Below are 16,633 nucleotides of genomic sequence, written 5' to 3'. Positions count from 1 at the left end.
AGTATTCAGTGCAGAAACCTTGCACTTTTGCAGCACTGCAATGTAGCCTACTGTTCAAAGGGTCACACCAGCAGTTTTTTCCACACACCCCCCACCCCCCGGCTGCACTCACAACTGCATTCAGCCCCTGGAAAGCTGCCTATGAGAGAATGCAGCAACTCTGATGGAGAAAAGTGCCTTTGTATACAGGGTACCTGTGTGTGGCTGGACTGAGCACACAGTGTCTGCTGTCAACATGCAGATCAACCAAAGGCCAGTCAACACAGTATGTTAAAAACATGACTAGATCCAACGCATTGGTTGGCTCATTTTTAAAGAGCAGCCCAACAATAAGGCTGCTGTCAGTGTTTGAGAGAGACAGGGGGAGACAGTGGCTGGGAACTGTTTCTAAGACCACGAGTGGTTTATTCTATTTAATTCTGTTTGAATATCTTACATTTGTTTATTTTTTTGTTACTGTAGTCATGCTGATTTACCTTATGATTGGATCATGACATTGTTGTTCTTTGGACCTGTTTACATGATTTTGCATACTGTTTTTCTCTGCTTATTACTTTGTTCCCCACTCTAGTATTGAAAATATTCAGTAAAGAGCAAGCTATAAATACTGTAAATAAACAATAAATAAGCAAGAGCGTAGATCCCAAGACAAGACACAGGGATCCTCATAAGGTGGTCATTCATTAAAAAGGTATATGGCTGGGATCAAAGCACTGCGACAGAACTGGAAAAGGAAATTGTTTCAGAAGGATTAATGGCTGCTTGCTAAGGGAAGTATTGCTAAGCCTTATCAAATCAATGCTTGATGTACAGAATTCCAGCTGACACAGGGCAACACAGAGATAAGAATTAACAGACTAATAATTCCAGTTACAGATAGGTAGCCGTGTTGGTCTGCCATAGTCAAAACAAAGAAATTCCTTCCAGTAGTGTTGGTCTTTAAGGTGCTACTGGAAGGAATTTTTTTTGTTCAGACTAATAATGTTAACCCGAAGACGTAGGGGACCCATGTCTGGACTAGAAGGCCTACAAGTGAATGGTTGTTAATTTTATATAGGAATGAAATTTTCCCAGAGATTTTTTTTAAAAAAACCTGTGTGTATATTGACTTGGTTACTATTATTTTACTGTGTCCAAGCTTGATTTGGAGAGTCAGCAAAGTGCATCTTGTCTTCCTGATAGAGTGAATTTCTTTCCCTGTCACATTGCCAGCAAAACAGCTTTTTTCAGAAAGCTGAGCTCAAAGCAACTAACAAAATCAAACGTTAAAAGCAAGTGTAAAAACAAGATTAGAATCTACACAAAATGCTCAATAACATATAGAAAGAATAGATCCAGTTCAGCCCCACTAAAAGATAAGCAGAAAAGGAAGGTCAAGAGGCCTGGTGATGGTGACACTCATGCTTGCCTGGGGAGAGAATTCACAAAGAGGGAGCCACCACTGAGAAGACCTGTTCTTGTGTTGTTACCCTCTGGGCCTCCCTTGGAGGCAGCACACAGATTAGGGCTTCAGCTGATTAATGAAGGATCTTGGTTAATGTGAGGAGAGCCAATCCTTGGGGTACTTGGTTCCTGAGTTGCATAATGTTTTATAGGTCAAAGCCAGCTTTGAATTTGGCTCAGAAACTAAATGGTTACTAGTGCTGTCTTCAAATGCAGCCCCGCATAAAACACATTGCAGTAATCTAATCTGGAGGCTGCCAGAATGCAGACAACAGAAATTAGGCTATTCCTGTCCATATAGGGTCACAGCTGAGCCATTAGTCAAAGTGGATGGAAAGCACTCCATACCACCAAAGCAATCCGAGTCTTAACTAACAGTAATCCCGAAGTGCCCCCAGTACACACACACCTATTCCTTCATAAGCTATTATTATTGTTTTTATTATTGCTAAAAATGGATTGTGAACGAAGTAGACTGGACCTGGTGCCTGCCAGATGTTTTGGACTCAAAACGTTTCTTTCGAAATGACCAACATTTAGTGGCTTGAGTTCAACTTTCCCCAACCTGATCCTCTCCAGTTGGACTCCAACTGCCACCAGCCCCAGCTAGCAGGGATGATGGGAGTTGGAGTCCAAATCATCTGGAGGGCACCAGGTTCCAGAAATCTGCTCTAGAATCATCACAGCTATTTAAGTCATGACTGGAGAAAGTACAGGCCACATGGCTGATTTAATGAACCATTCCCAGGTTCAAGACATGCCATGTATTGATGCTTCCAAAATGGTGACATCAATCAATGATCCTTCAGCCTTTCTTCAAAAGAAAATTGACCCAAGGAACTAAAGATTTATCACCTTGCTTAAGTGCAAAAGGATGAGCTAGACATTGGCCTCTCTGATCATGCTAACCCCTCACTGATAAAAGACAGCTGCTTGAAAAAGGTAGCTCTGCAAAACTTGCTTGGAGAGAATTTCTTAATCTGTAGTCACAATCCTATGCACACTGGCGAGGGAATAAGTCCCACTGGAGTGAGTGAGGTTTTCCTGCCCAGGAAACATGGGGTTGTAGCCAACTGATTTCTACTCAGAGTAGACTCATTGAAATTAATGGCCTAACTGAACCAGATTTCAATGAGTCTACTCTGAGTAGGACTGGAATCAGATACAACCCATGGGTAGGATCTGGATGTTACGCTGTTGATTTTTGTCTGTTCACCTGATCAGCACATGTGCACAAACACCACACAGCTCAAGCATTCAGGAATTCCTGCTTCCTGCAGATGGCAACATTTCTCAGCAGATCTAGGGTGCTGGAATCAAAGGAACAACTGCCAAATGTTAACAGCTCCTCTTGACCAATATGCAATTGTTATAAATATCCATTAAGGAACTACCCTCGCCCCAACAGAACAAATGTAATCTGAGCTATTGCTAAAAGAAAGAGGCATATAAACATTTTAAGCAACTAAGAACATTCCAAGAAGAAAAGTGACTAATGGAAACAGAGAGAGGTGTGGCAAGTGTGACAACCTAGGTACAAATTTTGGTTGTCAGTCAAGACTGAAGCCTTGCAGGGGGTCTTCAGCTGAAGATGCAAGAAATGGCAGAAGGGGATTTAGGCTTCACACCAGTACCCTGCTCTGGCTAAATAAGGAACTACAGGGAGAAAAGCAACATCAGCCAAGGAAACCTCCTTCTATCAATGGTCAGCACAGGTCAGATGACATACTTGACCAGTGAATGAAGGCTTCTGGGAAAGATTTGCTTGCTAGTCTGAGCAACAGGGAGACCTGCTTTGGTTGCAAATTAATCTGCACACTCTGGCCAGGTCTGGAAGCAGGGCTATAAAAACAGTAATTCCAAAAGTGACTCTGCATTTGTCCTTGGTTGATTCCCCACCCTTCCCTTATTACTCCATTTTTCTTAAAAAATAAAATCCTAACCTGTGTGGGAATAATGGGTGGGTGACCTGGAATTAGAATCATAGAATCATTGCGTTGGAAGGGACCCTGAGGATCATCTAGTCCAACCCCTGCAATGCAGGAATATGCAGCTGTCCCTTATGGGGATCATACCTGCAACCTTGGCTTTGTCACCACCAGGCTCTATCCAACTGAGCTATGGACATGTGTGACTCATACCTTTTATAAAATTGAGATTTGTAATTGGATTTTGTTGGTAACATGACCTGTATCTTGATTGTGGCAACTGTATGTTACTGCCACTGTGAGAAGTAATTTGCATCAAGTTACTTTTCTTTTTTGGGACATGGGTCGCGCTGTGGGTTAAACCACAGAGCTTAGGACTTGCTGATCAGAAGGTCGGCGGTTCAAATCCCCCCGATGGGGTGAGCTCCCATTGCTCAGTCCCTGCTCCTGCCAACCTAGCAGTTCGAAAGCACGTCAAAGTGCAAGTAGATAAATAGGTACCACTCCGGCAGGAACATAAATGGCGTTTCCGTGTGCTGCTCTGGTTCGCCAGAAGCGGCTTAGTCATGCTGGCGACATGAACCGGAAGCTGTACGCTGGCTCCCTTGGCCAATAAAGCAAGATGAGCACCGCAAACCCAGAGTCGGCCACGACTGGACCTAATGGTCAGGGGTCCCTTTACCTTTACCTTTTACTTTTCTTTTTACACCTTACAGCTTGACTATAATAATAATAATAATATTTATTACGGCCATAGGCCCATACAAGTAAAAACAACACATAAATAACAGCTTGTGTACGTGGGAGAAAAAGAAAAAAAAAAAAAAACAGCCGCTAAAACACCACAATAACACTAAAATACTATAAAATAGAATGGCATACTACGCCTTAGTTAGCTTGTAGTGCTCCTTGGCGTCGCTTTTGGGTAAGGACAGCGACCAGGAACCTTGCCACTTTCAGGGTCGTATGAGTATCCTTATCCTGCAAGATTTGGGCAAGGTGGAATTTTGGTGGGGTACCCTCTAGTTTCTGTATGATTGATCCCAACAAATTTGCCCGTGGCACATTGAACAGGGGGCAAGTGAACATGATGTGCTGGAGCGACTCCGGCGTCTCCTTATCGCATTCGCACGTGGCGGGAGCTTGGCCCTTTGAGAATCTATGTCTCAGGACGTTGGAGGGAAAAACGTTGAACCTCGCTTTGGTGAAGGCCAGTCTATGGGCAACAGTCGAAAGGGAGGAGAGGTATGATGGAACGCAGTAAGTTAAAGTGATACCAATGTTCTGGGGCGAACAAACACCTCCCCCCAGCATATAGTTTCGCTGTAGATCGATGTCATCCAGTCTTTGGCGGATCAGTCTTTGAGCAGTAATTTGGTCTAGTTTTAGGGAATCTGAAGGAGAGATTCCGTAACTCAGGAGTTTGGCATGAATTCTACTAGTCCAAAGGCTAGAGAATTCATCTCGCCATAAGCATTGGACAAGGTAGTGGTTTGGTAATCTATGCCACAATGATAACCAATAATTGAAGACTTGCTTCCACAGGCAAGTTTCTAAGGATGCGATCTTCAGTTCTAGTCGCATGGCTGCGTTACTTACGCACAGGGGGAGCATTAGGAGCCGACGCAGGAATTGATTTTGCAGTGTCTCAAGAGGAGCAAGGTCTGTCATCACGGCCCAAAGCGGGGCAGCATAGGCCAGCACGGCAACCACTTTTGCCTTGAACACCTTTAGGGCCGAGGGAACATGCAAAGCTCCATCCGAAAAAAAGAATCGGAGGAGCGCATATGACAGAGTTTTGGCCTTGTTAAGTAGGTGTTGAATTTGGGCTTTCCACCCCAAATTGTGTTGAAAAATAACTCCTAGGTATTGAAATTTTAGGACTTGCTCAATTTTTGCTCCGCCAAGCTTCCATTCGTATAATCTCCGGCTTCTGGAGAAAATCAGGATCTTGGATTTAGCATGGTTGATGGTTAATTGGTTGAGTTGACAATACGTGGCAAAGATCTTCAAAGCTCTGGTTAGTCCAACACGTGTATAAGATAGAATTACCGCGTCGTCCGCATATAAAAGGAGAGGGCAGCGGTAGTCCGCAAGTCTAGGCGCGTGTGTACTTGGAGATGAGTTAACTAGGGATGCTCGCATGTCGCTGATGAATAGGTTGAATAGACAGGGAGCCAATATACATCCTTGGCGCACTCCCTTGTTTATTGGTATCGAATTAGTGAGGTCGCCCGCAGGAGTAAGTCTCACTCTAGCAAGGTTACCTTCGTGGAGCTGACTTATAAGCCATAGGAGTCTTCTATCAATGCCCTGTTTCGCAAGTTTCTCCCATAGAATATTTCTAGGAACGCTGTCAAAGGCTGCCTTTAGGTCTAAGAAGGCAGCACAGAGGTAGCCCCGGGGGGGAGAGGAGTACTTTCGTGCCAGATGGTAAAGAACTATCGCATGATCGGTTGTAGAGCGTTTAATTCTGAACCCTGCTTGTTCGTGGCCAATCTGGTTAGTCTCATCTACCCATCGCAATAGTTTAGTCAGCAAAAAGCTGGCATAAATTTTCCCTATGATCGAAAGGAGGCTGATGTTACGGTAGTTTTCCGGCTCCATTGGAGAACCTTTTTTATGAATTGGTACTATAATGGCCTCCTTCCATATTTTGGGGATGAGGCCAGAAGCGTTGATTGCATCGAAGGTTTTGGCCGAGATGCCAGCCCACCATTTTGGGTGTAGTTTAATGGCTTCAGCAGGGATCAGATCGGGCCCTGGGGCTTTACCCGGTTTCAGCTGAGCTATTAGCTTGGCTATTTCGTCAGGATCAGTGGAGGGCCAAATAGGTAGGTGGGTAAACAGATGCGTCAGGTGGTCGGAGGGAGCATCTGCCTGTGAGAAGCATTTCTTCAGGAACAGTTCCCATGTCGGTGCAGGGATGACTGCCCTTGGGTATTTCCTCACCCTTCTGTTGATCAAAGACCAGAATTCCCTGGATCTGTGTGATTTTGAAGCAGTAATCAAAGCCTGCCATCGATTGTGTTGCCACTCACGTTTGGCAATTTTCTGCGTGCGTTTGTAAACTAGCTTGGCTTGTGCATAACTAGCTGGCAGAGTAACTGCATCAGAGGTCTTATATACATTATATATAGCACGGAGGCGCTGTCTTGCTTGTTTACACTGAGAATTATACCAGGGGGCACCGTAAGTATATTCATTTCGATTTAATGTTTTGGGTGGTAGCCTGAAGAAGGACGTAAGATCAGTCGTATGATGGTGGAAGCATTTCAGCACTATGCTATGCTCGTCTGAGGCAGAGCCTATGTTGGGATGGGGCCCGAGGATTACTTTTTGAAAGAATTCCTGGTACCTTTGAGCCTGGGTCTCCGACCATTTGATTCCTCTTACTTGGAGAGATTCGTTGGTTACCATCTGGGTCGCATGTCTATGAGCCTCCGACTGCCAGTTCAGGGAGAGCTTGGCTACAAGGGGAAGATGATCACTAGATTGTATATTCTCAATCTTAAAGGTGGAAATGCACTTAAGTAGATCCCTGGAGACCAACAGGTAATCGAGGACGCTGTTTGATTTAACGCTCAGGTGGGTAAAATCCCCAGGAATGTCAGGGAGGCATGTGCCATTTAAAGGGACCAGATTTAAACGGATGGCCATTTGATAGAGGAGTACTCCAGCCTCATTTGCTCTGTGGTCTTTAGAAGTTCTCCTCATGATATGTTCCAGATCATAATTATCAAGGTTTGGAGTAACCCACCATTTGGCTTTGGTCAGCGAGTCCCAGTTTGCTGCTGTGCGGGCGTTGAAATCGCCACCTATTATGGCCGGGGTATTAGGAAACTTAACGTAGCATGAGAGCAGATGCTCTTCTAGCGAGCCCCATTTAGAGCCCAGTTCGGGGGAAGAACCCCCAGGTGGCAAGTAGACATTTGTAACTAGAAGTGAGATCTTTTCCCCCGCAATGAGCCCGGTAAGGGCGTAAGGAGGCAAGGCCTGCACTAGGGTAAGTTTAGAATGAAGGTTGAGGGAGATGCCTATTATTAGGCCCCCTTTAGGGCGGCCTCCTTTCAGGGAGGGGCAGGCAGGGAGTTCTAGAAGCTCAAAGCCATTTAGGACAATTTTCTCTACTTCCCACGATTCTTGGAACAAGATGATATGAAACAGGTTAATATACTCCAAGAATTCTGGATCAAGTTTTTTCCCCCTCCAGCCCGCAATGTTCCAGCTGAGGACTGATAGGGGGGAGTTCCTGTTGTGTCCAATTCGCTGTCATTTCAGGGAGAGATGTGTGTCCTTAGGGGGCAGGGCAGACCCCACAAAAAAGTCAGTTATTTTACTTTGCACGGCTGGCACCTGCTGAGGGTACCTTGTCTTGAAGTTGGTAGTGAGGTGTTCTGACTGGTGTAACAGGACGGGTCTCCTGCTGGCTGACCCAAGGGCGGACACTTCAGTGGGAAACTCCACAGGATTTGCTGAGACTGCCCCACCGCGAGGTCTAAAGATCGCCGATGAGACCATTTGATTTATATGTCCGGTCGGGTCTTCAATCAAATCCGGGCCATTTTTTGATGTAGGTGGAACACTCCCCTGGCCTGATGCTAGCGAAGATATTGGTGATGCTTGGGGTACTGGTACCGTTTGTATGTCGGGTCTATGCCGCTCAGGGGAATATGAGGACTCCAGTTCCGGCATTGATGGATTAGTTGGTAAGGAATTGTTTTGGTGGACGGAACTCTGGGCTACACTCTTCAGCGGGGAACTCTTGGAGGGCGAGTCAAAGTTCATCAGGAGTAGAGATGAGGGGCCTACTTGTGAGACAAAACCAGGGTCTGCCAAGCATCTGTGGGCTTTGCCCTCAAGTGGGGGAGGCATGGGTTTAGGAACTGGACTAAGGTAAGGAAGACTTCCTGCTTCTTTAAAACACGGCTCCGAAGAGCTGGCAGGATTATCCAGAGAAGTGAGCAGGACTTTTCCGTTCTTCTGGACATGTATGAGCTGATGATTAAGTACTTCTAGTCTATCAATTATTTCTTGTTGTTCCCTCGGTGGGAGGTCGCCAAAGGTGGCTAAAAGCTCTCTTTCCTCCGGCGGGGTCAGAAGATTACTTGCACCAGTGAGTTTCTTTAGAGCTCGTGGGGGCGTAGAGTAAATCCGGTTTCGGTGCGGATGGATGTCCTCCGGGAGAGGAGGCTCGATGTCCCGGGGTACTCCCGACCTCTCCGACAGAGTCCGCTCCTTGCCGTGACCGGCGAGTAGAAGGGGGTGGATCTTACTATCCATAAAAACTCTTGTTGGGGTGATATCGTACCTAGCCAAGAGTGATTTCTGCCTGATGATAGCTGAAGGGATCCTTGGAGAGTAAAACGCAAGCATCACTTTCTGTGGCCTGAAGTGCTGGTTCAAAGGTAATACTGCAATGAGATCACATTGTGTGGTTTCTATGTTTAGGAGATTGCTTAGATGCTTTTTGACCCCATCCAGAGTGAGCCACTTTGCTGACCCTGCCCCAATGTTTAGGCAGATTTTCTTAGGTTGCAGGGATAATGCTTGATGTTTCAGTGCAGGATTTGGTCTATATTTAGGAATCACACTTCCTTTTTTGGTTGAGGGTAAGGTTCTCCGGAACTTCAATTCCCCCGTATCTACAGATGGCTTAGGCTTTAACCAGAGGTTATCAATTTTCTGTTCGAGGTTACATAGCTGGGAGGATAGCACATCAATCTTCTTGAATATGCAATTTAGGGTTCTGACCACAAGATGGAGATGTTCATGTTGTTCTTGTCTTGCGCAGTCCTCGGTTCCGGTGACCTGTACCACCTTCAGTGGGACACTCCTTCCTCCTCCATTTGTAGTTTTAATCTGAGGTGAAAATAATTCCTCTGGTGTTGACGTTGTATCTGGGGACATTAGAGGGTAGAAACGGTTCTGGGTTTTCACCCTATAGCAGTGTTCTGTGGGGTCACTCCATTTGCCAGACACGGGGGGGTCGGTTTTTGTTTGTTTGGCTCTTGGGGAGGGCAAAGCCTCGTCACAGTCTCTTAGGCGTTTGCCTTGACCCATCGTTATGAGTCGTTTAAAATGAGTCGTTTAAAATGGATCGTTAAAAATAGCAGTGGTTAAAAGGTAATGAAAAGTAATAGAAATAGCAATACAGCTGAATGTGAGCTGGCGGGAGACCAGTGAGTCGAAGGCTGCTTCCGAGGCTGCCGGAGAATACAATTATCTGCTCATTAAAGCTGATTTACGATGCAGGCTTCACAGTTATCAGCAATGTGAACTCCTAGCATGGACTCCAACACCCTGGTACAATCTTCAGCAAGAACTTGAAAGGCTGGGAGCCACAACACAAATTTAAGGAGGATTCAAGATGAGCTCCGGCAAATGCGTCTTACCTCATCGCCATCTTGGGACCCTGAGGATCATCTAGTCCAACCCCTGCAATGCAGGAATATGCAGCTGTCCCTTATGGGGATCATACCTGCAACCTTGGCTTTGTCACCACCAGGCTCTATCCAACTGAGCTATGGACATGTGTGACTCATACCTTTTATAAAATTGAGATTTGTAATTGGATTTTGTTGGTAACATGACCTGTATCTTGATTGTGGCAACTGTATGTTACTGCCACTGTGAGAAGTAATTTGCATCAAGTTACTTTTCTTTTTTGGGACATGGGTCGCGCTGTGGGTTAAACCACAGAGCTTAGGACTTGCTGATCAGAAGGTCGGCGGTTCAAATCCCCCCGATGGGGTGAGCTCCCATTGCTCAGTCCCTGCTCCTGCCAACCTAGCAGTTCGAAAGCACGTCAAAGTGCAAGTAGATAAATAGGTACCACTCCGGCAGGAACATAAATGGCGTTTCCGTGTGCTGCTCTGGTTCGCCAGAAGCGGCTTAGTCATGCTGGCGACATGAACCGGAAGCTGTACGCTGGCTCCCTTGGCCAATAAAGCAAGATGAGCACCGCAAACCCAGAGTCGGCCACGACTGGACCTAATGGTCAGGGGTCCCTTTACCTTTACCTTTTACTTTTCTTTTTACACCTTACAGCTTGACTTGATTGCAAGTCCTGGGGCTACTAAAAAGATTTCAATTGTTAAGGCTGTGTGAGATTTAGTATGAAACTGGCTTACAGTGTGGTATAGTAGTTCTTCAACGAGGACCAGGATTCCAGTCCCTACTTAGCCATGATCTCACTGGGCGACCTTGGCTCAGTCTCTCAGCCTAACCGACTGCATGGGGTTGTTGGGATGGTAAAACAGGGAGGTGGAGAACAGCATATACCACTTTGAGCTCCTTGGAAGAAAGGTGGGGTATAAATTCAATGCTAAACAAATAAAAAGGGCTCCAACGAATTTTTAAAACTGGTTTCTTGGCCAAAATACTTATATATGGTATATACAGTCATGCTGGCTGTGTCTGATGGGAGTGGTAGTGCAAAACAGCTGGAGGGCACCAAGTTGGGGAAGAGCGATATAAGGCAACTTTTAATAGTGCCTGATGGGAAAGTGAACCCAAACATTGCAGTTGACTTGAAGGGCAAATGTTGGGAGCCAAACTCATCAGATATATTTGTAAATGGTTGCAATAAAACACTCCTCGGCAGCCTTTGAGTTTTCCCAAGTGAGCTTCCCACACGGTTTTCTAAGACCTTCTACGCTAAAGGAGCTTTTGAGTAACTCGAGCTGAATGCGGAAATTCTGAAATGAAAACCTCAACAGACACAGCTTTTAAGATCTGAATGGCCTGGGGATTTGGTTGCAAACGGATCACATGGCCTTACAGTAATAAACACACAACTTCATTTTCTGGAAGCCAACCCTGATGGCTCAAAATTTGCCAGCTTCCCATCAGACCAAATAAAGTCAGAGCCCTTCGAGCTCTTGGCAGAGCTCCACGGTGGAAGAGACAGAACGCCACTCCCAGTTTCTGCCCCCACCCAGTGAACATAAACATATGCCAGTCTCCAAACTGCTCTCCTTACTGGTTTTTCCATGCCACAGTGCTCAGGCCCTGAGCCAGCCAAAGACTGAATGAAAGATACCCCAAAGGATCAGGAGGCAGGAAAGGAAGACCAGTATTAAACCAGAGAATGAAATCAGTCATATTTGCGTATTGCATTTTGCAGAGTTTATTTTGTTTCTGCTAGTTGTGCGAGAGGAGCTAGGAACACAAGAAGCTGCCTTCCTTATACAGGCTATTTATCCATCTAGCTCAGCACTGTCTGCTCTGACTGGCAGCATCTGTCTAAGGTCTTTCCAATCAGGGCTGAGTCTGGTATCTTCTGCTATTGCCCGCCCCGTTCTTGGCCTTTGGAAATCTTATTCAGCTATGCCTCCTGGTTCCTGCAATTTCAACAGGTGTGACTCACATACTTTCAAAGCCTATTTACATAACTTTAACGGATTAGAAACCTGACTTTAATCTTTTTCTATTTGTTTAAAGAAACCTGGGATTCTTAAGCAGTTAAACTCAACCAACCACCACACCGTGTATCTCTTAGAAAATATGCACCTCTGATCACAACTCAGGGCACAGCACAAAGGAAAAGGACCCAGCTTTCAAAAGACAAAGAATAGAGACCCACTACGCATGAGCTTCGTAACATCCTCCTCCCACATCAAAATGCAGTCAGACTTACAATAAGATCTTGTCTGGTTTTGAACGTGCTGATGTAGTGGGTATAATGGGAGTCGTCCATTTGTCTCAGGATGGCCGTCATGCAGGCGACAAAGCTACCCTGCAAACAAAAACAAACCCTTTGTCAAATGAGCACATGTGAGCAGATGAAGTGACTGAAAAGGGTATGAGGTTCTGTTTGTGGGCTTCACAAAAGCGTCAAGTTGCTGGGTAAGATGGAGCTTTCATTTGATCCAGCAGGGCTCTTTTTAAGAAGTGAAGCGATACAAGTCAGTTCTCAAAGCTGACTGGGGGGAAAGATGGGGTGGGGGGAGAAAATGCAAACCACTCACCACCCCAAACGCTTGGTCAACATCGGCCTTCACCACCCTGGGGCCCTATAGATGTTTGGACGAGAATTCTCCATCAACTTTGGCCAGCACTGTGCTAGATGAGAGTTGAAGCTCAAACGTCTGTATGGGGCCTGGCTGGTGAAGCTGCTCTGCGGACATACAGAACGTCCCCAGCAGTTTCTGTTCTGCCAAAGCTTACTTTTGTAGCCACTTTTAGGTTTGTTGGTTTTTTCAGCATGTGTTGTAACTTTGCTTCTTGAAAACTCAAAACTGTTGTCCAGGCCCCACAACTGTGTTATGAGAAGTTACCTGAGACATTTGGTCTCTTGGAAATCCAGCAACTTACCATATTTTTCGCTCTATAGGGCGCACCGGACCATAGGGCGCACCTAGTTTTTTTTGGGGGGGAAATAAAGAAAAAAAAATTTATTCCCCCCCCCCCAGCCCCCAGAGGCCTTCGCTCCCGGAGCTTGCCGGGCTGGGGGCGGGAGAAGCCCGAGCTTCCCCCGACCCCAGAACGAGTCTGGGAGCGGGGGCGAGGTTGTGCGCAACCTCGCCTTCGCTCCCGGAGCTTGCTGCTATCCGCAAGCCTTCTGAGCCCAGCGGGAACTCCCGCCGGGCTCCGGAGGCTTGCGGATAGCTGCCCAAAGCCTGGGGTGCGCAGCGCTGCACTCCCTGGGATTCGGGCTGCAGGCTGCTATCCGCAAGCCTTCAGAGCCTGGTGGGCACTCAGATAACTTCCTTTTTCTGCCTCATCCAAGCAGTGTAACCACTATTCCTTTAACTTTGAACTTGCAAACTATGCTTCCAACGGTGTCTCTTGGAACATTCAGTGCCTTTGCTATCTTCTTGTATCCTTCTCCTTGTTTGTGAAGGGCGATGATCTCTTCTCTTACCTTTTTGGACCATTCTCTTGACTTAGCCATATTTCTAACATGCAGCCAAGTCTGACACTTAGCAAACCCCTAGCCACCTCAGGTATTTCATGTGTTCCAGCTCAAGCACATCAGGTGTGCTTGAGAAAACACCTGTTGTATTTCTGCTGTTGTGAGAAATTCTATTCAGGGGGTTGAATAATAGTGAGACTGGAGAAGCCAGCCTAAGTTGCATTTTCAGCTGAATTTGGAGAAACCATGCATTGTGTTGAACTATCTCAATTGCTTTTGTTTGATTTGCTCCTGGCAAACATCTGAAAGTCTGTAAATTTTGATAATAAACCTGATTTGGAATGGGGGTTGAATGATTTCAGTTGCAACAATATATGCCACAGGAAACTCTATCAGAAAGGGAAGAAGGGCAGGGGGAGTGTGAGCCCAAGGTGTGTTTGGCTATCACGTCTGAACCAGCGATGGCCAACATGCATGATTTTCAGTGCTGTAATATGATGGGTTCATCAGAAAAGAAGCACAGGTGTGGGCCCACCATCACTACATCACAACAGGACAGTCACACATTGAGTAAAAGGTCTGCCCAGCAGTGTAGGCTCCAGACTGCTGAAGTTTCAAAACAAGGGACGTGCACATCAAAACAAAAGAAAACAAAAGCCACAGAGTCAAAAGAACTGCTCTCACAATGTGAGGAGACTGTCTGCTCATTCCAATCACTGTCCGGTTTATTCTCCTCAGCAGGCGCTCCATAATCAGCTGGATGTGGGCTGCCGTGGGTCCCTGAGGATATTAAACAAGCACAAACTGTTTAGACAGAATCTTGGCACAACAACTTCCACAGGGATTCTCCTTGCAGAGAAACAGACTGGCTGGACATTCATCACAAGAGGTTCTAGAGAAGTCTTCAGCCACCAGAAGAGATGGATGAATCAGACAATTTCATTCAGTTTCTCAATTTGGGATTTATTCATTCTTTTCAAAAGTCCTCATTCATCAACAGTTTAGTGACAGTTTCTCCAAATATACACATTTTTTGCATGTGTTTTTGCCCAATGCACACATATTTGCAAGCAAATCCCCCAAATTCAACACATTTCATATGTTATTCATTTCCACCAGTGTATGTACCAAGCATATGCACCTTCCCCTAATAGAAAAACTTCCATACATGTTACTTGGTTGAAGAACTATACTGCAAAATCCAGAGAAGTGCAAAATTCAAAGGACAGGTGTGCTTCGGTTCACACAGTGTATTGGAATGTGCAAATCAGGCAGATTCACATGAAAATCATAACTGAGTATCTCCCACATCCCTAAGGAACAAGACAAACAACCTTTGCTCCTGTCTTCTCTCTTATCCTCTCTCCTGTGACTTACCTGAAATGGGACTGAGGGAGAGTCCAGATCACACTGACAAAGGAATTTAACTTTTTTTTAAAGCCACATCTACACTGTATATTTAAAACACTATTATATCACTTTAAACAGCCATGGCCCTCTCACCCCAAAGAGTTATGGGAAGACTAGTTTGTTAAGGGTGCCAAGAATTGTTAGGAGACACCCTCCCCCATCACCCTCACAGAGCTACAGTTCCCAGAGTACTTTAACAATCAATCATTTTTCCACAGGGAACTCTAGGAATTGTAGCTCTGAGAGGGGAAAAGGGGGTTTCCTAACATCTCTCAGCATCCTTAATGAACTATACTTCCAGCATTCTTTGGGGGAAGCCATAACTGTTAAAGTGATACAACAGCACCTGAAATATATAGTGCTGACGGGTCGGTCCTTGATTGCTACAGTTTAATCTCATTTTTCACATTGCGTGTGTTGGCCTAATCCAGTGATGGGGAACCTCTTGCACAGGGGCCTAAATCGGCCCACCAGATGACTTAAGCAAGATCCTGTTCCCTCTCCATAGTCTGAGTTGACTTCTCTTCCCTGTGATCTTCTGCCCTCCCCTGCTGCACTGTTCAGCCATTCAGTGATTATAGCTAAGCTGCATAGAACAGCCTGTTCTATTAAGTTGTGGGCTCCTTCAGTATTGCTTTGGAACAATATTCCTTCTTCTGAAAAATAAAGAAATCATAGTCATTCAGATACTCACCACCTCCTTCCGATCCAAAACCTCCAGGATATTGCTAAGGAGCTGTGAACAAGCTTCATGATCAGGTTTGTTGGAATTATCATCCAGCTGACCACTTAACTGGTCCACAAGCAAAGGCAGGAGAACATCTCGGCATTCTGTGAAACACAATAGGGAAATATAATAGAGGATCCACACATCAGGTGGTGTGTGCTTGAACTTATGAATGCATTAACCTTCCAGAAATACATACATTTGTTGAGAAACATAAAAGGGACTTTATGGGTTATATCACATCAACTTCTACCGAGAATAGATCCATTTAAATTGAGTTAGTCTTGCCCATTAATTGAGCATTAATTTCAGTGGCTCAACTCTTGAGTTTAACCAATGCTGGATGCAACCCTACGCTAACATTGACCCGCTCCGAGTCCACTCCAGAAAGTCTAAGAAATGCAAGACAATTTGATATAGTCTATTATGCATCACACCTCATCACACACACACCTTGTCACTCATTATAAAAAGCCCTCATGCTGGACAAATTACATTTCTTTTTTTGATGGAGTTACACACTTGGTAGATCAGGGAAATGCTGTGGATATAGTGAATTTTGATTTCAGCAAGGCTTTTGACAGTCGCCCATGATATTCTTATGAAGAAACTGGTAAAATGTGAGTTGAATGAGGTAACATTTAGGTGGATTTGTAGCTGGCTGGCTGACCAAACGCCCAAAGTACTTATTAATGGTATCTCGTCATCCTGGGGAAAAGTTGGCAAGTGGGGTGCTGCAGGGTTCTGTCCTGGGCCCGTTGTTGTTCAATGTCTTCATAAAAGACTTGGATTAAAGAATTGAGGGGATGCTCATCGAATTTGCAGATGACTCCAAACTGGGAGGGGTAGATAATGCTACAGAAGACAGAATCGGGATTCAAAATGACCTTAACATATTGGAAACATGGGGCCAAACTAACAATTTCAATAGGGACAAATGTAAGATTCTGTGGTTAAGTGGGAAGAAGCAGATGCACAAATATAAGATGGGGAACACCTGGCTTACTAGCAGTACATATGTAAAGGATCTTGGGGTCTTAGTGGACCACAAGCTTAACACAAGTTAACAGTGTGATGCAGCAGCAAAAAAGCTAGTGCTGCAACAACAGAAGTCTAATGTCCAAATCAAGGGAAGTAATAGTGCCACTCTATTCTGCCTTGGTCAGACCACACCTGGAATACTGTGTCTAATTCTGGGCACCATAATCGATGAAGGATGTTGACAAGCTGGAATGTGTGCAGAGGAGGGCAACCAAGATGATCAAG

General features: G+C 45.3%; 1 protein-coding gene across 3 annotated transcripts in view; it reads right to left on the bottom strand.

Moving 5' to 3' along the window:
• The window catches only part of DOCK5 (dedicator of cytokinesis 5), a 141,397-nt gene that overhangs the window by 38,932 nt on the left and 85,832 nt on the right, over positions 1–16,633 (bottom strand). For all 3 annotated transcript variants that reach the window (XR_013390903.1, XM_077919663.1, XM_028708237.2), the window contains exons 26-28: positions 15,335–15,471; positions 13,915–14,010; positions 12,013–12,111 (exon numbers count right to left, since the gene is read on the bottom strand). Coding sequence is in view for 2 of the 3 variants with exons in the window: in XM_077919663.1 (XP_077775789.1) it covers positions 12,013–12,111; positions 13,915–14,010; positions 15,335–15,471 (332 nt within the window). In the remaining variant the exon portion in view is untranslated. The remainder of the gene's footprint in view (positions 1–12,012; positions 12,112–13,914; positions 14,011–15,334; positions 15,472–16,633) is intronic.

This window comes from Podarcis muralis, chromosome 15 (genome assembly GCF_964188315.1).
Source record: "Podarcis muralis chromosome 15, rPodMur119.hap1.1, whole genome shotgun sequence".
NCBI lineage: Eukaryota > Metazoa > Chordata > Lepidosauria > Squamata > Lacertidae > Podarcis > Podarcis muralis.
The sequence above is the reverse complement of the archived record's forward strand: the minus strand, read 5'-3'. Positions and strand labels throughout refer to the sequence as shown.